General features: G+C 40.3%; 1 protein-coding gene across 2 annotated transcripts in view; it reads right to left on the bottom strand.

Moving 5' to 3' along the window:
- The window catches only part of HSD11B1 (hydroxysteroid 11-beta dehydrogenase 1), a 48,904-nt gene extending 29,471 nt beyond the window's left edge, over positions 1 to 19,433 (bottom strand). Inside the window, exons 1-2 of one of the 2 annotated variants that reach the window (XM_025359204.1) lie at positions 19,326 to 19,433; positions 673 to 786 (exon numbers count right to left, since the gene is read on the bottom strand). In XM_025359204.1, coding sequence (XP_025214989.1) covers positions 673 to 760 — 88 coding nt within the window. In that variant the 5' untranslated portion in view covers positions 761 to 786; positions 19,326 to 19,433. Of the gene's footprint in view, positions 1 to 672; positions 809 to 19,325 lie in introns of both variants that reach the window. The other variant, XM_025359193.1, reaches the window with a different exon arrangement.
- Between the last annotated feature and the right edge of the window lie 6,020 nt (positions 19,434 to 25,453).

The following is a 25,453-nucleotide window of genomic DNA, read 5'->3' on the forward strand; positions in this document are numbered from 1 at the left end:
GAGCCCAGATCAGTTTGTCACAAACTGTGTAAATCACTGTGGGAACAGGCCACGTCTTTCATAAACATGCTCTGAAGTGGGAGGTTTGGGCTGACAGCCTCCCTACTGTCATTTCTAAAAACCTCCATGGAAAGAGATCATAGGATGAGGCCAGAAAAGTCATACATGGTTCAGCTAAAATGCTGGAGTTCCAGACATTTCTGGACTCTTTCAATTTTGCTCAATTGAAAGTATATTTAACAAGGAATCAAAACACATGTGTTCATAGAAATTCCAGGGATTTTCCCTCACTTCTATGTAGTCATCATCTCCAGAGATTTTTTTTTTCTTTGCCTCCCACTTATCAGTCTCTTCATAGAGCCCAATTAGCTGGCTGAGTTGTGAATTTGGGTATTACTCTCATTTTTGTAGAATATTTGAAATTGCTTTCCATTAAGGGTGCCAAATAAAGCATGGCCTATTTGGCAAGATTTTGGCTACACGATTACCCTCCCTACACATTCCCCCCTGTCCACAGCCTGTAGCTGGAGGACACAAAAGTACTGTTTTACCTCAGGGTTCCCTCATTTTCACCAACTTTGAGGATCAAGAACCATCTTGGTCCTCAGGAACACTAAGCACCCCTGTGTTTTTAAAACCTATTCCTCCAAAGTGAGACACATGGGTACTTACCTGGTCTGAATTCCTCATATGCAGAATAGTAGTAGTAGGCCATGAAGAGCCCCAGAATGGGGAGGAGATATTTTTTCATAAAAGCCATCCGACAGGGAGCTGGCCTGAAGACTCCTGTAGGACACACAGAGAGAACCTACAGAGCTTTCTACAACCTCCTAAGCAGGCAGCAGCCTCTGAATTGTGACATCAGGGACGGGGGAGGCTGGAGTAGTCTCAGGCAGTGCTAGCCAATTTCCCTGTCAGAGCAGCGATTGGCTTTGGGTGGGATCCCATTCGTCCCTGGCAGCCTGTGTGGTGGATTTCATAATGGACAATGTTTACTCCATTTCATTGAGCAAGAGGAGACTTCCAGATGGCCAAGCTCATGACTGTACAGGACTGGATTCCTGAGCATCCCTACCCAAGTCCATCTTACTCTTAACACCATTTACGCCAGGGATCAATGATCTTTCAAAAGTGACTTGTCAAAGACAGAGAGAGAGGAGTGCATGTAGGGCTTCTGGGGGGAAATGTGAGTAATAGCAAAGAGAGCCAAACTCAAGCCAAATCTCACTTTCAGTCCCCCTACTCCCCCACCCAGTCGGAAGCAATTAAAAATAACAGCACAAAACAGCAAAATAAGCTTAAGAAAAAAAATGTGCACATTTTGGGAAAAAATAATGAAAGCAAACAAGCTCTATAAGCCCCACACTCAAGTTCAATGAAAAAGTATTACAACATCAAAGGAGAAATTGCAAGCCAGCCAGAACCCAGATGGCGGGAAATCCAAGACTGGTTCAAGACTCTAAGGCAAGTGCAATGGATCGTACACTTATTACTTTAACAGAGAACAAAGAAGAAATAATGAGTGACAAAAAAGGCACAAAACTATTAAACTGGGTCTTGTAAATTCTGTAGAGGAACAAGAAGCATGGAGAAGATGCTAGGAAGAGGCGACCTGATGTAGAAGAAAAAAGAACTAGCATTAGGCAAGTGAAACTAGCTGGGGACGCCCACACCAGCTAAAAATAGATCTAGTAACAGTAAAAGGATGAGGGTGGTGAGAAACCCCTAGCAATTTAGAATTTATTACCAGGGAATATAAAAATAACCACCTCAGTATGTCCGTAGCATGAATTCATGAAGGAACAATCCTCAAAGAATTTAAGCTGTATCATTGTTAAGTTTTTCAACTCAAAACCAACCAATCAAATCATGGAAATTACCCCATCACAATGCAATCCTATGTTCTGTAAGTTATCAGTAGAGCAGGGAAAAAATTTAAATGTGATAATAAGTATCAGTGCTTTGGAGGAGGGATAGGAGTTGGGAGTAGTGGGGGACAGAATTTACACAAGGTTAAGGGAAATTAAGTTATGATTCCAAGTGCAGTATCTGGAAACACTCATCAAATTTTCACTTTAGAGTAAGAAAAAATAATTTAAGACCCAGAGGAGATGAAACAATTTGTCAACAAAGGCTCACAGCTGTGAGGGTCACTTGTAGAAAACAATGGAGATTTGAGAACAGTTGAGGGCTAGACAGAGCTCGAGGTCTATGAAGGACAAAAAGAGAAAAAAGATAAAATTCAAGTAAAAATTAGATTACATGCCTTTAGAACTGTAAGATACATTTGTATAATTTTATAAAGATATGCATGATAGCAAGATATATTACAGACTAGACTCCGTTTTCATCCCTAGAGGAAAGGAAGTGCCAGCCAGAACCCAGATAAGGTTTATTTTCTTAATCCTATACTATTAATAGTAAAATTGTAGGAAACAATGAAAAGTTATTTTGAAATATGATGATGCTGAAATGATAGAAAGATGGGCAGACTAGGGACCTTTATTGTCTGACATAAAAAAGAAATAATGAATTTTAAAGTCCATTAAGAAAACATAAATTTAAAGAAAGCAAAAATAACAATGAGTAAGATAAACTGCAGAGTAATAGAAAACAAAGCAAATGCATTAACAATTGCTGATTGTTGGCTCCATTAAAAAATGAAGTCCAACATTGTGTGGCCTCAAAAGACACATTTAAACCCAAAGACACAAACAGATTAATAATTAGATGACCTAATAGCTACGATGCTAGAAAATAAGGATATGTCAAAAGCATCCAATAAAGTGATTTTCATGAGATTAGATAAAATAATTGCTATATAAAATGCATTAATGAGAAACAAGCACACTGTGTAATGGTAGTTGATGCATTAAATCTTAGCAGTTCTCAAATTTTTGGTCTCAGGACCCTTGTATACTCTTAATAATTTCCAAGGACCTCAAAGAACTTTTGCCTGTGCAGGTTTTACCTATTGATATTGCTATTGCAGTTGATGCATTAGAAATTAAGACTGAGGATTTTTTTCTAAAACTCAAGAATACATAAGCATACATTCTATTAGCAGTCAGGGCAGTGGCATTAGCATACATCCCGCAGCCTCTGGAAAAGTAAGGTAATGTCTTAGTGTAATTATGAAAATAGTTTTGACCTTTCAACCCTTCAAGAGGGTCTCTGAGACCCATGGGGACCACACTTTAACCATATTATATAATAAACATCTAATCCACTTTGTGTCCATATTTACACGACTGGTTCTCTCATTAGCTTGTAAACTCCTGGAGGACATGGATTATGTCTTTTTCATCTTTGTCTCTTTCCATTTCCCATTAGCCTTGCTTCAAAATAGGCATTCAATAAACTTGCTGTTTTAGTGTTTTTGAGATACTGCAGCAATAAGAAAATTGCTGTCTTCCTGGAGCCTGGTTTAATCTGGGGAAATCACTGGGATTCAGCATTCTGGTCAGAACAGATCAATCCCATCCCCCAAATCTTCTTTCTGGGGTTCTCAACAAAGTTTTAAAAAATAATAAAGACAAAATGAAATACAACTGTTTTCGGCTAGCATTTGTTTCAAGTCAAGTATTCCCTGATTGCATTAAAGTTCCATAGCAAAAGGGCGAACTGTTCACTCCACTCCTTGCGCCCTCCTTTGTAATGCACTGACCATTCACATTCCAGAGCAGGCTTTCACCGGATACCTGGAGCCCACTTGCACAGAATGGGCTTTTCACTGCTGGAGGTGAGTATTAGAGCCCAGCCAGGAATTCTCTCTGATTTGATCATTCCCACCGGAATAAATGGAATCAAGCACAAGCAACAGAGTGAAAAGTGCAAGGGGCTGAATGAACAAGAATGGGACTATGAAGGATGGGCCAGATCTGGGGAGACTGATAGGAGATGGCAAATATGTGAGGAGGGGCAGCCAGAGGGGAAGTTCCTTGCATTTGGCATAAAACGTAGATCATGAAAGAAACACCTGCCATTTAGAAGGGGGCAGCTGTAGTGCTTTTTCATGACTGTTTAGTAGCTTTGTTAAGCAAGTGGTCTCTTTTGAAAATGAATCTTCTTGGGCAAACCTGAGTAAAAAGTAGGTGAACACTGTGTTCAGAGGTTCTGCCTTTCCTGGGAGAATAACACTGCAACGTTGAAACAGGAGAGGATCTTAACATTAAATGAGAATTGATAGGGTTTGGCTGTGTCCCCACCCAAATCTCAACTTGAATTGTATCTCCCACAATTTCCACATGTTGTGAGAGGGACCCAGGGGGAGGTAATTGAATCATGGGAGCTGGTCTTTCCCGTGCTTTTCTCGTGATAGTGAATAAGTCTCACAAGAGCTGATGGCTTTATCAGGTGTTTCCACTTTTGCTTCTTCCTCATTTTTCTCTTGCCACTGCCATGTAAGAAGTGCGTTTTACCTCCTTCCATGATTCTGAGGCCTCCCCAGCCATGTGGAACTGTAAGTCCAATTAAACCTCTCTTTGTTCCCAGGTTCAGGTATGTCTTTATCAGCAGTGTTAAAATGAACTAATATAGTAAATTGGTACCAGTAGTGTGGGCTGTTGCTGAAAAGATATCTGAAAATGTGGAAGTGACTTTGGAACTGGGTAACAGGCAGAGGTTGGAACAGTTTGGAGGGCTCAGAAGAAGATAGAAAAATGTGGGAAAGTTTAGAACCTCCTAGAGGCTTGTTGAATGGCTTTGACAAAAATGCTGATAGTGATATCAACAATAAGGTCCAGACTGAGGTAATCTCAGATGGAGATGAGGAACTTGTTGGGAACTGGAGCAAAGGTAACTGTTATTAAGTGTTAGCAACAAGACTGGTGACATTTTGCCCCTGCCCTAGAGATTTGTGGAACTTTGAAATTGAGAGAGGTTTTTTAGGGTGTCTGGCAGAAGAAATTTCTAAGCAGCAAAGCATTCAAGAGGTGACTTGGGTGCTGTTAAAAGCATTCCATGTTAAAAGGGAAACAGAGCATAAAAGTTCAGAAAATTGGCAGCCTGATGATATAAGAAAGAAAAACATTGTTTGAGGAGAAATTCAAGCCAGCCACAGAAATTTGCATACGTAGCAAGGAGGCAAATATTAATCCCCAATACCATGAGGAAAATGTCTCCAGGCCATGTCAGAGACCTTCACAGCAGCCCCTCCTATCACAGGACCAGAGGCCCAGGAGGAAAAAGTGGTTTCATTGGCTGGGCCCAGGGTCCCTGTGCTATGCGCAGGCTAGGAACTTGGTGCCCTGCATACCAGCTGAAAGGAGCCTGAAAGGAGCTGAAAGTGGCTGAAAGGAGCTAGCCTAGAGCTCAGGCTTTCCCTTCAGAGGGTGGAAACCCCAAGTCTTGGAAGCTTCTACATGGTGTTGAGCCTTCCACCTGGTGCACAGAAATCAAGAATTGAGGTTTGGGAACCTCTCCCTAGGTTTCAGAAAGTACGGAAATGCCAGGATTCCCAAGCAAAAGTTTGCTGCAGGGGCAGGGCTCTTATGGAAAACCTCTGCTAGGGCAATGTGGAAGGGAAATGTGGGGTTGGAGACCCGACAGTGTCCCTACTGGGGCACTGCCTAGTGGAGCTGTGAGAAGAAGGCCAGCATCCTCCAGACCCCATAATGGTAGATCCACTGGCAGTTTGTGCCATCTGCCTGGAAAGCTGCAGGCACTCAATACCAGCCCATGAAAACAGCCAGGAGGGAGGCTGTACCCTGCAAAACCACACCTTTTGCATCAGTGTGACCTGGAGTCAAAGGAGATCATTTTTGAGCTTTAAAATTTGACTACCACTTTGGATTTTAGACTTGCATGGGCCCTGTAACCCCTTTGTTTTGGCCAATTTCTGCCATTTGGAATGGCTGTATTTACCCAACACCAGTACCCCTATTGTATCTAGGAAGTAACTAGCTTGCTTTTGATTTTAGAGGCTGATAGGCAGAAGGGACTTGCCTTGTCTCAGATCAGACTTTTGGACTGTGGGCTTTTGGGTTAATGCTGAAATGAGTTAAAACTTTGGGGGACTGTTGGGAAGGCATGATTGGTTTTGAAATGTGAGGACATGAGATTTGGAGGGGCCAGGGGCGGAATGATATGGTTTGACTGTGTCCTCACCCAAATCTCAACTTGAATTGTATCTCCCAGAATTCCCACGTGTTGGGGGAGGTATCCAGCGGAGGTAATTGAATCATGGGGGCCGGTCTTTCCCCTGCTGTTCTTGTGATCTGATGGGTTTATCAGAGGTTTCTGCTTTTGTTTGTTTCTCATTTTTCTCTTATTGCTGCCATGTAAAAAGTGCCTTTCACCCACTGCCATGATTCTGAGGCCTCCCCAGTCAAGTGGATCTGTAATCCAGATAAACCTCTTTTTGTTCCTAGTTTCAGGTATGTCTTTATTAGCAGTGTGAAAACAAGCTAATACAATAATGCATAAAATTCTCCCTTTCTTGCCACTCCCAACCCCATTCTCACCCCAGTTCCTCAGGTCTGATTTTAGGAACTCATAGCTGCCAAGATCTTTTCCTCACTATAGAAAGAACTATCATTTCATGCGATTTTATCCAATAATAGACTTCCTCCTCCTTCCCTTCCTCCTGTTCTCCTCCCTCATGTGTATGTCTAACGAGGGGAGAAGTTCTCATTTGTCAATCTTTCATGTCAATCTCAATGGACAGATTTATTCTATTTTTTACCTAATGGAATCTTGGATCTGGGAGAATGAAGTAGGCATAAGGTAAATTCCCCTCTGTGTGCTTTCCCGTTCCTGCCTGGCACATGTAGCTTGTGATAGGGGACTGAGGGGGTAGAATACCTGGAATCTATTTGCCTTGGAGAGCCAAGGGCCTTCTAGGAAAGAAGAGACCCTCACGAGGTCACGAGCATGGTCTGATCCCTGCCCCCCATGGAGATGGAGGTGCAAACAGTTCTTTTTATAATTAAAAAAAATTCTGTTGTTTTTATGTTTTAAGGGCATGATCTAAGTAGACAGTTCTAAGCATGTTGTAGTTGTAGTTTTTCAGGTTTTCCCTCTTGCCTAGCTCCTGTGGATTTACACCTGAGCATAAAAGAGAGAGGGGGCCATGTAATAACTAAATAAAGTTATTCAATGAAAGGTTTGTTGAAACACTGGCAGCATGGGGAGCAGTGGAAGAGCCCCACACAGCTGAGAGGACTGACCTCAGCATGGCCACCACAGGGCTTTGGCACATCTTGTGTTTTTTCTTGGTTGGTCAGCTCAACTTTCAGAAAGCACACTAGGGTGACACCACAGCCCCAGCCAGGTGGGCATGTCAAGGTTCCAGGGATGTCAGCATTAGAAGGAAGTCACTTGCCCCTGGTGGGACATAGGGTTGCTAGATTTAGCAAATAGAAATACAGAATGTCCAGTTGAATATGAATTTCAGGTAAATGACAAATAGTTATTTTAAGGATGCCTGCCTATCTATCTGTCTGTCTGTCTGTCTGTCTGTCTGTCTGTCTGTCTATCTATCTATCTATCTATCTATCTATCTATCTATCTATCTATCTATCTTATCTACCTATCCTCTATCTAAGCTGTCTACCTGTCAAGATGAGATAAACTATTGAAAGAAATATACCTAAACTACTGAAGGGAAGATGTCTTGAAAGGAACATACTTATACTAAAACATGATTCAATCTAGGTTTGGTGGCTCTTGCCTGTAATCCCAGTCACTGGGGAGGCCAAAGAGAGGATCTCTTGCAGCCAGGAGTTTGAGACCAGCTTGGGAAACATAGCAAGACTCTCATCTCAAGGAAAAAACAAAACCATTAATCATTCATTGTTTATCTGAAATTTGGATTTAACTGGGTGTCCTGTGTTTAATTTGAAAAGCTTAGAAGTGGCACTGGGCTTTGAGAACCTGAGAAATGGTCTTAGGTGTGGACAAAACATTCTGGACCATGGCTACTGATAGCCATCTGGTCCACCTTTACCAAAGTGGAGCCCAGTATCCTGGCCACAAAAGGCCCTAAGTAGCAAAAGAGGTATATACCACATGGTAGCTGGTTGGAGGAATCATCTACTAACATTTATTTAGTTAGGTATTTACTGTTGGTCAGATACTATGAATAAGAACACCAGTGAAATGCTATCCATGCTCTAGAAGAAGATGATGTGGAAATAAATGAAATGTGTAAGATGTTACCAGTGCACTAATGGAAGTCTACAGTAGGGGCATAAGGAAGGGAGTAGCCCATTCTACATGTGGGACGGGCAAGCAGGAGCTGCTTCCAGAAAGTTGTTTGTTTTGATCCACGTTGAAATATGAGCAGGAATGCTCCAGGAAATGAAGAATGATAACAGCATTGAGTTGGGTTCAGTAGTGTGTGGGGAGAGGGGCGGGCTAGTTTGTAGAACATTCTTTGCCTAGGAAGCTGTGTGGGAAAATAGAGGTGTGAAAGAGAAAGGCATGTTTGGGAAACTATGAAAAGTTCCATATGGCTGGATAACTGAATTTTACAAGGTGGGGTTACACAGGAAGAAGGCTGGAGAAGCAAGCAGAGGCACATCTTTGAGGGCCATGAGTGCTCACTGTTGGAGTCTGTAGTTCTGGCCATTTGTTCTCAAGTCATGAAGCCTTTGCCTTCTGTGGCCTCTTCATCCTCACCCCAGAACTCTATCCACTGGCTCTTTGTATCTCCTCATTGCCTTATGCAAAAAATTCTGAATCTTCTACACTCTTTCAGCTCCTCAATCCAGCCTCACGCCCTCCATCAACACTTCACTCTCCCTGCCAGGCTGCGCTGGGATGGCCTTGACCCTGAGGACTTGCAACCCCTGGAGCTATGCCCAGCAATGTTATTGGGCTCCCCCATAACCAGCTGGATTTTTCTACCATGCTTTTTTTTCTCTTTGATCCTTCTCATTAAGCATCACTTGCCATTTTAACCTCCCCAGACATCTTCCCTTGGCTTCTGTCAATCATAGTCACTGGGCTTTTCTTCCTATTTCTCTCACTGCTTCTCAGTTTTCTTTATAGGCTTATCTTTCCTTCTGGATTCCTTGAATGTTGGAGTTGGCCTTCATTCTGTTCTCATTTTTTTTTTTCTATATTCCCTGCATGATTTCCTTCTCTCTCATGGTTATAATTACAACCTTTGTGTTGATGGATGAGTCTTAAAAGTCTCTATTTCCTGTGGAATTTCTCCTAAGCTTCAGGTAATATAACCACCTGCTTACCCAAAGCGCTCTCCTTCTGAGGGCCTCCTAAATATCTCAAATTCATCATGCTGAAACTGACATGATTATTTCTTTAACGGCTTTATTGCAGTGCAATTTATATACTAGAAAATTATCTCATTTTAAGTGTACAATTCAATGATTTTGAATAAATTTGCGGAGTTGAGAAATCATCACTGCAATCTAATTTTAGAACATTTCCATCACCCAAAAAGATTTCTCTTGCCCATTTACAGTCACTCCCTGTTTCCACCCCCAGCCCCAGGCAACCAGTAATTTAATTTCCATGTATAGACTTGCCTGCCCTGGACATTTTGTACTAGTATAACTATACAACATGTGATCTTTTATCTGACTTCTTTCACTTAACATGTTTTTGAGACTCTTCCATATTGTAACATGTGTCATTTATTGACAAATCATAGTCCATTGTATGGATATACCACATTTTGTTGATCCATTCACCAGTTCACAGACATTTGGAATTTTCCCCTTTTTTGCTATTATGGACAGTGCTGCAATGAACATTAGTATGAAATTTTTTTTGTGGACATATGCTTTTATTTCTCTTGGGTATATGCCCAAGAGTGGCATTGCTGGGTCATATGGTAAATTTATGTTTAACATTTTTTTTTTTTTTTTTTGAGACTGAGTCTTGCTCTGTGGCCAGGCTGGAGTGCAGTGGTGTGATCTTGGCTCACTGCAACCTCCGCCTCCCGGGTTCAAGCAATTCTCCTGCCTCAGCCTCCTGAGTAGCTAGGACTACAGGGGGCACCACCAAGCCTAGCTGATTTTTGTGTTTTTAGTAGAGACAGGGTTTCACTACATTGGCCAGGATGGTCTTGATCTCTTGACCTCATGATCTGCCTGCCTCAGCCTCCCAAAGTGCTGGGATTACAGGTGTGAGCCACCGCACCTGGCCATGTTTAACTTTTTAAGAAACTGCCAAACTGTTCTCCAATGACTTTATTTTTAATCACCATTTCCCATTGATCTCTATTTCAATCAATGGCTTCACCATCCATCTAATTAGTAATCCAGAAACTTAGGAGTTCTTTACTCCTTCCTCTCCATATTCCATTAATCACCAAGTACAGTCGATTCTACTCCTAAGTATCTCTAGAACCATCTCCAAATCTTCACCCTTTGTGACCATCTGTGTTAGTCCATTTTCACACTGCTATAAAGAAATACCTGAGACTGGGTAATTTATATTAAAAAAAAAAAGTTTAATTGACTCACAGTTCTGCATGGCCAGGGAGGCTTCAGGAAACTTACAATTATGGTGAAAGGCTAAGGGGAAGCAAGGCACATCTTACACGGTGACAGGAGGGGGGGCGGGTGGGGCAGACTGCCAAATACTTTAAAACCATCAGATCTCATGAGAACTCACTATCATGAGAACAGATGAGATTATGGGGGAACCCCCATAATCCAGTCACCTCCCACCAGGTCCTTCCCTCCTGGACACCTGGGGATTACAATTTGAGATGAGATTTGGGTGGTGACACAGAGCCAGACCATATCCTAACTCAGGCCACCACTGTTTTCTGCTTTAGTGACCTCCTCACATTTCTCTGGCCACCTCATCTTCCCCAATCTATTAATTTTTAAAACAAGCTTGTGAAATATTTGGTACTCACAAAAGAATATAGGAAAACATGAATAATGTATAAAGCATAAGTGTGAAACAAAAGCCTCGTGGCTCACCATCCAACTTAAGACATGAACATCCCTGCACTGTAAAGTTCCCCGTGGGCTCTAATCCATCCAATTCTTCACACCACAACTGATCAGCACATTTCTCTGCTTTGGAATATTCAATGGCTCCTTATTGTCTTTAAGATAAAGTCCAAAGTACCTACTGTAGCTTTACAAGTTCTTCATAATTTTTGAAATTCTTCCCCAGGAACCTCCCCTTGCCCCAACTCCTTGTCATTCAGGTACTGCTCTTCAAAGTCACACCTTCAGGGAATGCTGGGGACCAGAGAAGATGCTCTCTGAACCCTAGGCATTTTCTCTAATCATTGCACTCATCACTTTTTACTCCTAGCTGTTCACTGTCTGCCTTTCCCATCAGATAGTTCTGGGAAGGCAGTGACCATTTCCACTTTGCTTGCCCCTGCATCTCCAGTGTTAGCACGGTGTTTGGCACAGGGTAGTTGCTCAGTAAGCATTTTTTGAGTGTTCAGTGGATGAACTGATTCTGATACATCCAGATACAGATATCTGGTAGGTGTTTGGAACTCAGAAGAAAGGTCCAGGTTAAAGATATAGAAATGGAAGAATTAAATCATGGAATTTAATGTTGCAACCATAGGAGTAGATGAAGCCACCAGGGACAGTGAAGGCTAAGAGGGAAATCTTACACTCATGTTTGAGGGTTGGGTGGAAGGGGAGGGCCAGCAAAGGAGAACAAGGGTGAGCTGGGTCAAGGGAACAGGTCTCAGTGAGACGGGAGAGGTCAAGGAAGGTGAGAAGTGCCAAGAATACAGGGGGTCTGGCACAAAGGAATAATTGGAGATCTTTGCCAGAGAGTTCCAGAGGAGCTAAAGTGGAAATGCTGTGAGTTGAAGAGTGAAGTACCCGAGGGAATGCAGTGTTTACTCACAATTTTGAGGCATTTGAGAAGCATAGAGATCCGAAAGAGGGTTTTGATTTTGGGGATATAAATGAGTTAAACTTTCATTCAAATTTCATTCAAATGTTCAAATGCATTGAGCATTTGTGCCAGACAGTGTGCTGGGCTGAGCATCTTTTCTGTTTATGGGAAAGATCCAGTAGAATCTAAAAACAAGATCACTGGAAGGACATGATTTACGGAGTCAGACTCCAGATGATATGGCACATAGCTCTGGAAAAGGAGACCACTTCTTTTGAGAATCGATGAAGTAGGGGATGGGTGGATATTGAATCCTTGCCTTCTGCTTCCAAATTCAGTGAGCTTTTTAGTCTAACTTGTTTCCTTCTTTGCATTTTTGGAAAGCAGCTAAATGCAGCTTCCCCATCTATTCGTATCTCCTGGAGGAGGGCCAGGAAGAAGAAGGTGGGAACTTAAATTCTAAAGTGTCTCCTCTTCCTCAGTGTTGACCACAGCATATACCTTTCATTTTCATTTCTGCCTTGTCCTGCTCCCTCCTAATCTTTATATATTCACAAATTTAAGTCAAGAAAGTTTTTCCAGGTTTCACTTTGTATTTTATATCTGATGAGAGGATTCATGAAATTTGAGGGTTTGGCAACAGTCTCGAAAAACTGACCTAATACGGAACTGAAGGAGAATTTCTAGATTTAGGATGCTAAGAATTTTAACACGCTTCTGCCGGCAGAGGGAGCCCCAGGATTGGGAGCGATAGCTCAGATGGAGACAATTTCTGGCAATGCTGTCAGCAATCCAGAGGGATTTATGGGTTAACTGAAAATAAAAGAGAATGAAAGAGGGAGGGAAGGAGAGAGACTCATATATATAGAAATAGTTACACACACATAAAATACACGTAACCTGATTCTCTTGCTCCTCGTAACACAGCTAATTTGTACTCTAGTTCAGTGATTCCCAAACCTCCATGAATCATCCGGGAGAACTGAGGGCAGATCCTTAGACCCCACCAAGTCCTGTTGAGTCTGGCTTATTAAGGGTGGGACCCAGGAATCTGTATTTTTTACAAAGCTCCTGACAAAGATTTTTTTTGGCCAAACTTTAGTCAGGTTCCTGAACCTTCTAGGCCCATCTGGGCACTTCCTTGTAAAATCTAGTTTTACAAAGAATCCTGCTAAGTCAGTTTAGCAAGAACTGCGCCCCCCCTCCCATTTTGATACTGATTCCTTGATATCTAATTGGTTTTTTCATTTGCCATCATCCCCCAAGGGGTGCCTGACCACCCTGACCTGTCTTCAGAAATAATCCTGTTTCATTTCAGCCAGAACCCTCCTTATCCCAACCCTGATGTTTCGTCTTAGTAATTTTCCATCCACCAATCACCAATCACCATCCTGCTCTTCGTAAATTATCACACACTTGCCCATGGTGTGGAATTGAGTCCAGTTCTATACTGAGATCTCTTTTCCCCCATTGCAGTAGTCCCGATTAAAACCTGTTTTTACCACTTTAACTGCTCTCTAGCTCTGATTTTCTTTGACAGTCCCCAGGTGATTCTAAAGTAACCTGTAGACACACCAGTCCAGACTTCTACTTTGGGTAATTAGATAAATACTTTTAACTTTAGCTTGTTAGAGACTTGATTTAACGACTCCAGACAACAACATGCTGACTGGTAGTAGAATATAATCCCTGGGAGACTGCTGTTATGACTGAGCCATTTCCTTTTCTTAAAAAAAAAACAACAACAAAAAAAAAACCACTAGGTTTTACATTTATTCATATAATACATGAGGAGGGCTTAAAAAGTCACCTGGTACAAAAGGTTCACAACGAGTGACAACAATCCTTGCTCTTTCCTTTCTCAGCCCTGGTCCCACTGAGAGGCAATCATTTTTAAATCTTAATTTATTTTCCCCTGAAAACCAACTCCACATTTGTAAACAATGTACTTTTACTACTATTTCTTGATTTTGCAATTTTGGAAATTACTTATTCATTTCCTGCTAAGGAATGTTGGGATTTTGCTTTTTTATATCACACAAACACCCATTCCCCTTTTTCTAGATTCCTAATATTAAAATATCACATTGTTAATTAAATCTATAGTGTTTGTATTGTTATGATTAATTGTTTACAGCTGAACAATATGGTGTACGATGATACATTTTTTTCTTCTAGTCTTCACTGAATTCCTGGGAGTTAATAATCACTTCATTTTGATTTGTTTGCTTTGTTAGTTGTACATGTCCTTCAAACCCTCTGACAAGAGCTATAAAATTCAAATAAATAAGTCAAATTAATCGGGTAATCTATGAGTTCCTTTATTTTTTTCTTGGAGACATTTTACCGAAGGCCTTAGTCCTCCTGTCCCCTGAATCTGGGGACATTCCTCTGGGAATGGGAACTCTTGTTTTTCTCTTTCTTGGTTTACTTCCTCATTATAATAAGGAAATGTTTTGAGACCTTTATGGAGGAGTGATGTTTCACATTTTTAACGTATCAGACCCTGGCCAAATAAAGGACACTGTGACGGTTCCGGTCAGCCCTGCCTGCTTGTCCTTGTATTACCTTCTCCTTGATTGTTTTTTGGTCGGGTAAGGATTTCTAGAGAAGACACTGTTTTCTCTTAGAATTGGAAGATGTTGCTGTCTTGCCTTTCAGTTTCTAGCTTCCAATGTTGACACTGAGAGGTCCAACTGCTGTTCAGATTTCTGACCCTTGGTTTGTGAACTATTTTTCTTTCTCCAGAACTTTTGGGGTCCTTTTATTCCTGGAGTTCTAACATTTCCAATAATATGCTTTGATGAGTTTTGTTGTTGTTGTTCATTGTGTTGGGCACCCACTGGGTCCATTGAATATGGAAATTCAAATCTCGTATTTTGGTAAATTTTAGAGAATTTTTTTTTTGGATTATTTTATTCTCTTTCATTTTCTCTGTATTCTCTGTTTGGACTACTTAATAGAAGATGACAGAGCTCCTGAGCCGATCTTTTAAGTTTCTTATCTTTCTATGTCTTATGTTTTTAAAATCTCTTTCCATTTTGTCCTATTTTCTGGGAGATTTCCTCAATTTTATCTTCCAATGCTTAAGTTTAATTTTAATTAATTAATTTTTTGAGACAGAATTCCACTCTCGTCCCTCAGGCTAGAGTGCAATGGCACGATCTTGGCTCCCTGCAACCTACGCCTTCTGGGTTCAAGTGGTTCTCCTGCCTCAGTCTCCTGAGTAGCTGGGATTGCAGGCATGCACCACCATGCCCGGCTAATTTTTGTATTTTTAGTAGAGATGGGGTTTCACTATGTTGGCCAGGTTGGTCTTGAACTCCTGACCTCAGGTAATCCACTCACCTTGGCCTCCCAAATTGCTGGGATTACAGGCATGAACCACCATGCCTAGCCCTTCATTTTAATTTTTAAGTGTCCAGTTGCATTTTCATTTAAAGAGCCATTTTTTTCTTCTCTGTACTTAGAAATTGGTTCTTTATTTTATCATGTTATTATTTTTTGAGACAGGGTCTCACTCTGTTGCCCAGGCTGGAGCGCAGTGGTGCCATCACAGCTTATTGCAGTCTCAACCTCCTATGTGCAAGCAATCCTCTCATGTCAGCCTCCTGAGTGGCTAGGCATGCATCACTACACTCCACTAATTTTTGTAGAGACTGGGGTCTCTCTATGTTGCCCTGGCTGGTCTTGAACTCCTGGGCTCAGGTGATCCTCCCACTTCAGTCTTCCAAACTGCTGGGATTATAGTCATGAGCCACTGCTAGAGAAGGAAACTTTATTTTCAGCCAAAAATTGGCTTCTTGATCACAATTCACAAATTATCTTCCCTTATCTCTGGGGGATATTGATGTTGCTGTGGCCATTACTGATAATTATTACTTCTGCTTTCTAGATTTCCTCCCTTGAGGTCCTCAGTATCAAAGGCTTTTGTTCCATGCCTAGTATCTTAGTCTGTGTTACTGTCAAGGAACCCCTGAGGCTGAGTAGTTTTTAAAGAAAAGGGTCTGTTTGGCTTATGGTTTTGCAGCCTGCAGAAGAGGCACAGTGCCGACATCTCCATCTGGTGAGAGGGTCTTAGACTGCTTCCACTCATGGCAGAAGAGGAGCAGGCATCACATGGCAAGAGAGGGGTGGGAGGGGCCAGCCTCTTTGAAAAATCAGTTCTTGCAGACCTTGTAGAGAACTCACTCATTACTATGAGCATGGCACCAAGTCATTCATGAGGGATTCACCCCCACGACTCAAACACCTCACATCAGGCCCCACTTCCAACCTTGGGGATTAAATTTCAATATGCAACTTGGAGGGGACACATATCCAAACTATGTCACCTGGTGATCTTTGTAGTCTCTTCCTTGGCTGTCAGAAGCTTTGTGTATGAGGACAGGGCTTGTCCATTTTTGGACTTCACTGTAGGATAATCCAGAAGGCCCCTGGTGGTTTCATTGGGGGAATGTCTGTAGTGTTCATTGTCATCAATCAATCATCAATGTCTGTAGTGTTTGTCTCTTTGGTTGGGCCCTTTCTACAGGGAAGAATCCTTAATTCTTCTGCCTAGTGTAAGCTGGGGTAGGGTGGGTAGAGAGGGGTAGAGCTAGGCTGTTTGTGTTCTGGGAGCTGAGCCAGTAAAATGGGCTGGGGAATCTCATCTTTCAGTATGGAGTCTTTCTCTAATCTCGCTATTTCCAGCTCCATGCCTAACCCCACCCTCTGCTGTGTCTGATGTCCCTAAGCCTGGTGTGTCTTTGTTAAGTTTCTCCAGAAAATTTTCCTTCTCCAGCTGGAGTAGCTGTAGAGGCCAAGGGTCTTCTCCTGTGTTTACCCCCACCTGTTCCTCCAACTCCTGAGGCTTCCCATCGTGAGCACTCAGACTCCAGCAGTCTTGGGTTTGCTAAGTCACTTATTACTCATCCATGTACTTTCCCTCTTCTAAGAGTGTTGACATTCCTTAACTGTTGTTATCTCTGTTGTTCCCATGTTCCCAGTCTTTTTGTCCTTATGGCTTATGGCATATAAATTCTTCTACTGTCATCAAAGCATTTTGTCAGGATACAGAAATTAATGTCTGTTCAGAGTGCCAGGTTTAATCCTAGATAGCTATTTTTGTGTAGCTTGTCAGGCTTGAAAGGAGAGGAAGCTTATAGTAGTGATATCTTCTATTTATCCCCAAATTACCAAAGAGTCATGAGCATGGAAACAGGACATTTTATTGCATGGTTTTATTGGAAGGAAAGGAGGGGAAATATTTCATTTGTTTGTCCACTTAAAAAAATATTTATTGAGCACTAATACATCTCTAGAATTGTGCTAGGTGCTGGGAATGCAAAGGCTTACGAATATGTGGTGTCTGCTTTCAAGGAAATTGAAGTCAAGTACAAGGAAAGTAGGCAAGTAAATCAGAGCTCACCATAGCATGATGTATAGTGTAATAGGAATGTGTGTAGAGTACTGTCGAAGTAGAGAAGGGACAGACCATCCAGCAGGAAAGGGCTCTGGGAGGTGGTCCTGGAGCTCGGTTTTGAAGGCTAAGTACAAGTTATGAGGATGTTGGAGAAAGGCATCCCAAGCAGAGGGAACTGCATCTATTCAGGCAAGAAGTCTAGAAACAGCATGGCATTTTCAGAGGAAACTCAGGTAGCCTGAATGGCTAGAGCAAGGGTCTGTGTTGGGGAGGGGCCTGAGTAAGACTGGAACAGTCAGTGAACTAGCCATGTCTCTCCAGAGCCTGATCCTGGCCCTACCAACAAGAGATCCAGAAATCAGAGTATCTTATTCCCTCTGTGAATTTGAGCAAAGTTAAAACAATGTTAATTGTAAAATGAGGATAATATGAAGATTACATAAAGAAATGAGACATGTAAAATGCTGATCCAGTGGTAGGAATGTAAAATATTCTAGTTCTTTCATGACAAATCTGCCTTAAATCTCTCTCCTCCCTAGTCTCCTGACAGTTATAAAACAGATTCTGGAAAAACTTAACTATTGGGGAAATCTTTTTCTTCTTTCTATTTCTGCCAGGGGAAGATTACTTGAGCATCTTTTAACTGAATTTGTATTTAGTCAGCAGCTGCGATGTTTATGAGCTCTCAGACATCTGGGATACCTTCCTGTAAAGTTTTCATCATTTCTTAAAAGGCTCCTGGGTGGGACTCTGGGATAACTGAATTCCAGTCTCCCTCCCATCACTGACAATACATGTGACTTTGGGCAAGGCCCTTCCCTTGTCTTAGCTTCAATTCCCTCACCTGGCAAATAAGGAGAAATAAATTAGATTACCTTTAATATTTGTTCTAGCTCAGAAATTGGACACAGGGAACTTTTAGCTATACTCAAATTAGTATAAAGAAAGAGCTAGGATTTTAAGATTTTATTTTCATATCATCCTAATGACAGAGAGGCAGTTCCTTTCAAATCTTGGCAAGCAAGCAGAAGTGAGACTGTTTCATCCCTCCTTACCTTTCCCACCCTCCTTTCAGCTTCTGACTCTGATGAACTCACACAAACCCCAAAAAGAAATACTTTCACTAAAGGAAACACTTCAGTTGTGTCCCTCTGATACTGGTAAGCTCTGTTGGAAAAGTCAGAGGAGTAGGACTCTTAATAGCCAACTCTTGTGAAAACACATCATCGTTGTCTGTAGATGTTTTCTGAAGCATGCATCTAGCTATTTTAATCTCTCCAAGTGACTGGATCACTAAACCACAATACTCTGGATGATACTGTCTATTGATGGCAAGAGAAGATTTGGGTAAATGGTGAGGGTGGGGAATGGTATTTCCCTTTCCTGTCAGGTTTCTCTAGTTCCTTGACCTGAAACAAGTGTTGGGATTTTCTCTGAAGAGGCCCGTTTAGGGCTCAGAGGGTCAGTATTCTGAGCAGCCCACCTGGACTAGGATTAAGGATAGATGAATAGCACATGAAGAATTTTGATTGACACATTTAGGCCTCCCTTGATCCACTGAACAAGACTTCTGGAAATAAAATGAGACTTTTCAACACTCTAGATCTAAATGTTAATAACATTAAACTAGCTGATGTTTGGCTGCAGCATGCAGATATCAGTATGTTTAGCAGTTCCCAAGATACAACATAGTGTTTGTGCTCTGTCATTGGTTTAAAACCGATTTTAAAAACTGCTTACAACATTTCTATGATTCTTGCAGTCTTTTTGTAATTCCAAAAGAACATGCAGACATTTTTTATACTATCTTTGCAACTTTTTTGTTCCAACTTGACTTTCTGTGCCACAATGATCAGAATGCTGTCAGTGCCAGTAAGAGACTTCTGGTTCCATCTGCATCTTATCATATCATCCCTCCTACACATTCGAAAGCTCATCGGGCATTTCTTCTTGTTTTTTTTTTCTTACCAGCATTTCACATTGAAATTTCTCTTTAGCCCAGCCCTCCTGTTCATTTCAATAGAGTAATTATTTCAATAGCAGGTTTTTTGAGGACCTACTATGTACTAGGCCCTGACACAAATGGCGATACTGTTATATATAATGTGATTTTTAAAAGTCTTACCTCAAGATTTTGAACGAATTTGACTTCTTTTTATTGATGTTCTTTTTTCTTTTGCTTCTCTTCTCTCTCTCTTTCCCTCCTCCTCTGCCTTTCCTTCTGTTTCATCTCTCTCTTCCTTTGCGGTTTCCCACTCTTTGGGGAGGGGCAGGATTTCCTGCTCAGAAGTTGGTTGGTTTCTGGGAGGAGTCAGAAGACCTGATTTGGGACTGAAACCAGCTGGTCTGCCACCTGATACAAGAAGGTGAAACCCAGGCCAAGGAAGAAGTCCCTTATGCTAGGACTGAGCTGGCAGCCAGGAGGTGTCGGCAGAGACTGCTCCAAAGAGAAGCCAGAGTGGACCAGTTCTGGGCATCAGGCATCAATCGGTACTACCCAAAGGACAGAGGAGCCCTTGAGGCAGCCCAAGACAGGAATGCTTGGAAGTGGTCCTGGTTTCCCTGGAGACTTATCCATTACTATTGTTAGCTCTTAACATGGGAGAGGCATACCAGACAGAGCCCCTGTCCCACCCTTAGCAGGTGCTCACTCTCAGATTCCTGGCTTTGTCTCAAAGGAAGTTACTGAAACAAAAACTGGGTTTGGGCAGGTTTTCCTTTTTCACCAGGAGAGACTCTAGCGATCCAATGCATTCTGTGAGGGCTGTGTGTCCATACATTTTTCAATTATAAACTTAGGGAATCTCATATGTGACTTATAAACCATTTTAGTGACTGCGTCAGCTGATGCTGGAGTGGATGGTAAAGAGAAGACAGGAATCTGCAATGGGATGTATTAGAGAAAGAGACTCCGTAAATAGGGACGGTAATTCTACCATGATTCTTGCCAATTAATGACAGAGAGAGTCACATCCTAATTCAGAGGTTTGTGATCCCTGGACTGAGGAAGGGACTACAGCGTATCAAAACAAAAATGTACTTTCTTCCTCTATTTCTTCATTTGCTCAACAAATATTTAATAAGCACCTACTCTATGCTAGGCACTGGGCTAGAGGCTGGGGATAGAGTGGTAAGCCATACTGGATGTAGCTATGCCCTGATGGAGAGTATAGAGATTTAGGCACACAAGCTCAGAAGAAGGACTGTAATTGTTGGGTGCTAATGTCTCCTTTGGAGAAGCACCATCAGATAGATTTTGGATAGTCATCCTTCTGTTGCTTAGCCAATGTGGAACATTGGTTCTTTGAATGACCCTTTTGCTTGGAATATCTACAAGTACCCCTCTCTATATGTTCCCAATTCTTAGAAAATGCAAGACTTTTCGGCCTTGTTTTTATTTCAGGGGCAAGTTTTTTTATGTAGAGTACCATATGTTCTGTTGATTTCTAGCTTATTTACTTTCTAGAGCTCTCTGAAAATATCTAGTTATGTACTGGATATTTTCTAAGCTGTCAGTTTCATATTTCAATTACTTTTTTCTCGTTAAATCCCCTAATTCATATTTGAGCCCTTTCATGGAAAAAATAAAGACAATGTTTCTTTTATTTCAGCTGTTGAGTGTACTCCAGAATGCTCTTTGAAAGTTTTCTGAAGCCTCTCTTCATTTTTATTTAGTTTACAATTTTTAATCTTTGTCTAATGTACTTTTAAAAGAAAGATTTTTTTGACATTGCTTTTTGTACTGTATTTTCAATTTTTTCTTGTCCATTTAAGGCATTTGTTTTTCATATTGCACAACAGAGTTATTTAATTTTTTTTCTTACCCTGCTGCTTATAAATTTGTTTTCTCTATTGGATAGACTAACACTTAACTGAATCATTTGGTACAGATGTTTAATGCAGAACAATAAGTACCTAATAAAATCCTAAATTGTTAACTAATTTCTGCTCAACCACCCCTGAGGCTTAGGAAAATCTTTCATGGTAACTTTTAATTTTGCTCTAGGTCAGGGTTTAAATTCAGCTTTTTAGGGCTGCCCTCTGGTTTAGCAATTTTACAATGTGATTACTCTTTTCCAGATAAAACTAAGAAGAAATGGGTGGCTCATGTTGAAGGTCAGGTAATGCCGAGTAGAAAGAGAAATGAAAGGAGGGTGGGTTTTAGGTGGCATCAGAGTCTTTGAGAGAGACCGTTCTTGAGTTAAAATTTTATTTTGAAGCCTTAGCTTGCCAATGAAAGAGCTAACTATTGCCTCTTTGGGCCTTTGTCTCCTAATTTTTCTGGAGTTCCTCTTAAATATCTTAATTTATTCATTTTGACATGTCAGAAGTTCTGCAAGATAGCCATTGCTATTCTAACAAATTTTTTTTTTTTTTTTTTTTTTTTTTGCAGTTTACAAAAATAAGTGCAAGAGTTAGGATTACAGTGCAATTTTATATGAAAAGCAGGAGTTCTCCCAGTGGAGGCTGCAGTTTTGACATGGAAGAAACCAAGAAGGACGAGAGATGCCACTGAGTAAAAGTGTGTGCCTGTCAATGGTATCTTGGGTTCCCTTTCTAAGCAAAGGTTAGAAAGGATCACATAGTTAATGACCTGGCAAAATCTTTGACCCCAGCGTACAAACTAAAAGTATCCTATCACAGACTAACAAGACAGGGCATGTTGTCATGAAAGTTTTTTATAGATCTGACAATTGCCTTTTCCCAAATTGGTTTTCAGTCTACTGGACCTCCAACTGTTATCTCCGAGGACTAGCTTGGATTGAATTGGTAACTTATGGAATATATATCTCCATTCATTTCCTCTGGAACACTCCCTTATATCAGAAATAAGACAATCCAGAAAAAAATACAATAAGACATTTTAATATGGACAAGCAAAAGCAAACATAGAGTAGGAAGGGAATAAACTGTTTAATGGTAAAAATATTTATGCCTCGAAAACCAAAAGTCTAATGAACTTATAAAAAGACCTATGTTGAACTACCCAATGGTATATTTCCCACACAAAATGTCAAATGATCTTATACCAAGACCTATGTCCCATTACTCAGTGGTGTACCTCCCAAACAAAATGCTTAATGACCTTATACAAAGGTCTAGGTATAATTGTTTACTAAAGTGTGCACCTGTTGACTAAATTTTCTAATTATATTATACAAAGAACTAGGAAAAATGATCTTATACAAAGACTTGTTTGCTTGCAAATCACAGAAGCGATGAGAACTTAATAAAACTAGTCAGAGCTCAGGTTATTGTTGAGATTTTCTCACTGGGCAGCAGATCTAAAAGACAAATGCACTTGTGCACAAGGAGCCCAGTAAGTGTACCTGTTGGTCCCATGTTCCCTGGAATATTGCCAAGAGAAGGTCTTTAAAACAATCACAGTAGAGCTTCTAGAATTGTCAAATAATGATGAGACCACCATTTAATATATAAAATAAAACAAAAATAGTAAACTTGTTGCTCATTATAGTAAGGGTAAGCTTTTCTGCTCAATCTGTCTGAACAGCAGCCTGCTGATCTCATCTAGGTTTTTGAGGATGCATGAAGGTCAAGGACTGGTGTACTTTCCCAGACACAAATGGACTGACATCAGCTATAGAAGCATGACTATTTGTTGATTGGTTAGCACTCTGAGTTGCAGTTAATGGCATGAGTTCATTCCTGATTGGTTGACTCTCAGAAATGAGGGCCTATCACTGATTGGTTGGCTTCTAAAAGCTTAACAGGTGAGTTGTCATTTATTAAGCCAGTGGGTTTTCTACTAGTTCTGGTTAGCATGACTATAGAACAATCAAATTTTCCTGCAAATGTGGGAAACTTTAAATATTCTCAGTTGATACCTACTATTTGTTTTCATTAGAATATAGTGCAAGAGAAGGCACATAATATAGCATAAAACTATATATATTTCTTTCTATAAATTGATCAAAGTTTTGTGGTCTTTTGTGAAGAGGAAGATAACTTTAATAGATATTTCACTATGACCAAATTTGAGACTATTAGGTTTGACCAGTAGGTTAAGGTATTTTTACAAAAGGCAAAAGCATTAATTAGATGAGTTTAATCAAGAAATAATTTATTTTTGGAATCAAATTTATCACATTTAATAGTAATTGAGCAAAAAGGAAACATATTTATCAATATGCTGAGAAAAAGAATAAAGAAGCATTTAAAGAAAGGGATGATCTGGACAGACAGGCTGGAAAGGGAAGTACATCCCCTTTTTGGTGGTAATATTAGACAGAATCTTAGCATCTTATAATTGGATGCAACCTCCAAGTCCAGAAATCTCCTCTCCAGTTTATACCATCCCTGGCAGATGACTTCCAACCCCTGCTTGAATGCTTTTGGTAGTGGGGAGCTTACTGTATATCACAGGGCAATTCATTATGTTTTTTAATTACTCTGATATCTTAATAATATAACATCTGCCTCCTTGTAATCCTGCTTGATAGTTCTCGTTCTCTATTTTTGAGCCACACAAGTCTTATCATCTCCAATATGGCAGCTCTTGAAATATTTGGCACAATTGTCATGTAAAGCTACTGAATCTAATATCTCTATTGTTCTTCATGTGTTAGAGTTTCTGGACTTTTATTTGCCCTAGTCACTCTAATTAAGCAAAATTTTTTTGGTCAAGGTTTGTCTTAAAATATTAACAATAACAATAATAACTCTTATTGACTGAAAGCCTGCTATATGCAAAGTACTACTGTAAGAACTCTATGTGTTTTGTCTCATTTAATTGGCAAAATTTTCCCTGAGGAAGGTACTATTTTACAGATGAAGAAAGGATTTAACTAACTTGAGAGAGTGTAAATAACTTTCCCAGGTTTTAGAACTACAAATAGGAGAGTCAAGATGCAAACCTAAGCAAATCCAGGCAGTCCAATTTAAACTTTGTTTTTCACCCTGACAGAATGCAAAGTATAACAAATCATCTTGCCCTTCTCTTTTTCTGCACATTATACTTCTACTAATGAAGCATTAATTTGTTTTAGTAGTCCTGTTATAAGCCCTCTTTGTCTTTTATTGAACTTGTAACCACTGAAAATCTTTAGGTATGAGCAAAAAGAACAAAACTAGAGGCATCATACTTCTTGACTTCAAAATAAACTTCAAAGCTATAATAACAAAAACGGCATGATACTGGCATAAAAGCAGATATATAGATCAATGGAACAGAATAGAGAGCTTAGAAATAAATTCACTCACCTACAGCCAGCTGATTTTCAACAAAGTTGCCAAGAGCCCACATTGGGGAAAAGACAGTCTCTTCAATAAAGGGTGCTGGGAAACTTTGATATCCACCTGCAGAAGAACAAGACTAGATCCTGACATCTCACCATATCAAGTCATATGCCACATAACATTTTGGCCAATGAGGGACTGTATATACGATGGTAGTCCTATAAAATTATAATAACATTTTTACTGTACCTTTTTATGTTTAGATATGTTGATAGGTTTACAAATGCTTACCATTATGTTATAATTGCCTACAATATTCAGTACAGTAATATACCATACAGGTTTACAGCCTAGGAGCAATAGGCTACACCATATAGCCTAGCTATGTAGTAGATTATGCTATCTAGGTATGTTTTAAGTAGACGCCATGATGTTTGCACAAATGACAAAATCGCCTAGTAAAGCATCTCTCACAGTGTATCCCTGTTGTGAAGTCATGCATACCTATAAAAATCAACTCAAAATGGATTAAAGATTTAAACATAAGAAAACTATGAAACTACCAGAAGATGATATAGGGGAAACATTTTGAGACATGGGACTAGGCAACAAAGTTTTAGATAAGACCTCACAAACATAGGCAGTCAAAGCAAAAATAGACAAATGGGATTACATCAAACTGAGAAGTTTGTGCATAGCAAAGGAAACAATTAGCAGTGAAGAGACAACCTGCAGAATGGGAGAAAATGTTTGCAAACTATATATGTGATGAAGGGTTAATATCCAGAATGTATAAGAAACTCAACCCAATAGCAAAATAAACCCAAGTGACCTAATTTTAAAATGGGCAAAAGACCTTAATAGATATTTCTCAAAAGAAGACATAAAAATGGCCACAGGTATATGACAAAAATGTTCAACATCACTGCTCACCAGGGAAATACAAATCAAAACCATAGTTAAATACCACTTCACTATAGTTAGAATAGCTCTTACCAAAAGACAAAAGAAAGCACGTGTTGGTGAGGATGTAGAGAAAAGGAAATGCTTACACAC

The sequence above is a fragment of the Theropithecus gelada genome, chromosome 1 (genome assembly GCF_003255815.1).
Source record: "Theropithecus gelada isolate Dixy chromosome 1, Tgel_1.0, whole genome shotgun sequence".
Lineage (NCBI taxonomy): Eukaryota > Metazoa > Chordata > Mammalia > Primates > Cercopithecidae > Theropithecus > Theropithecus gelada.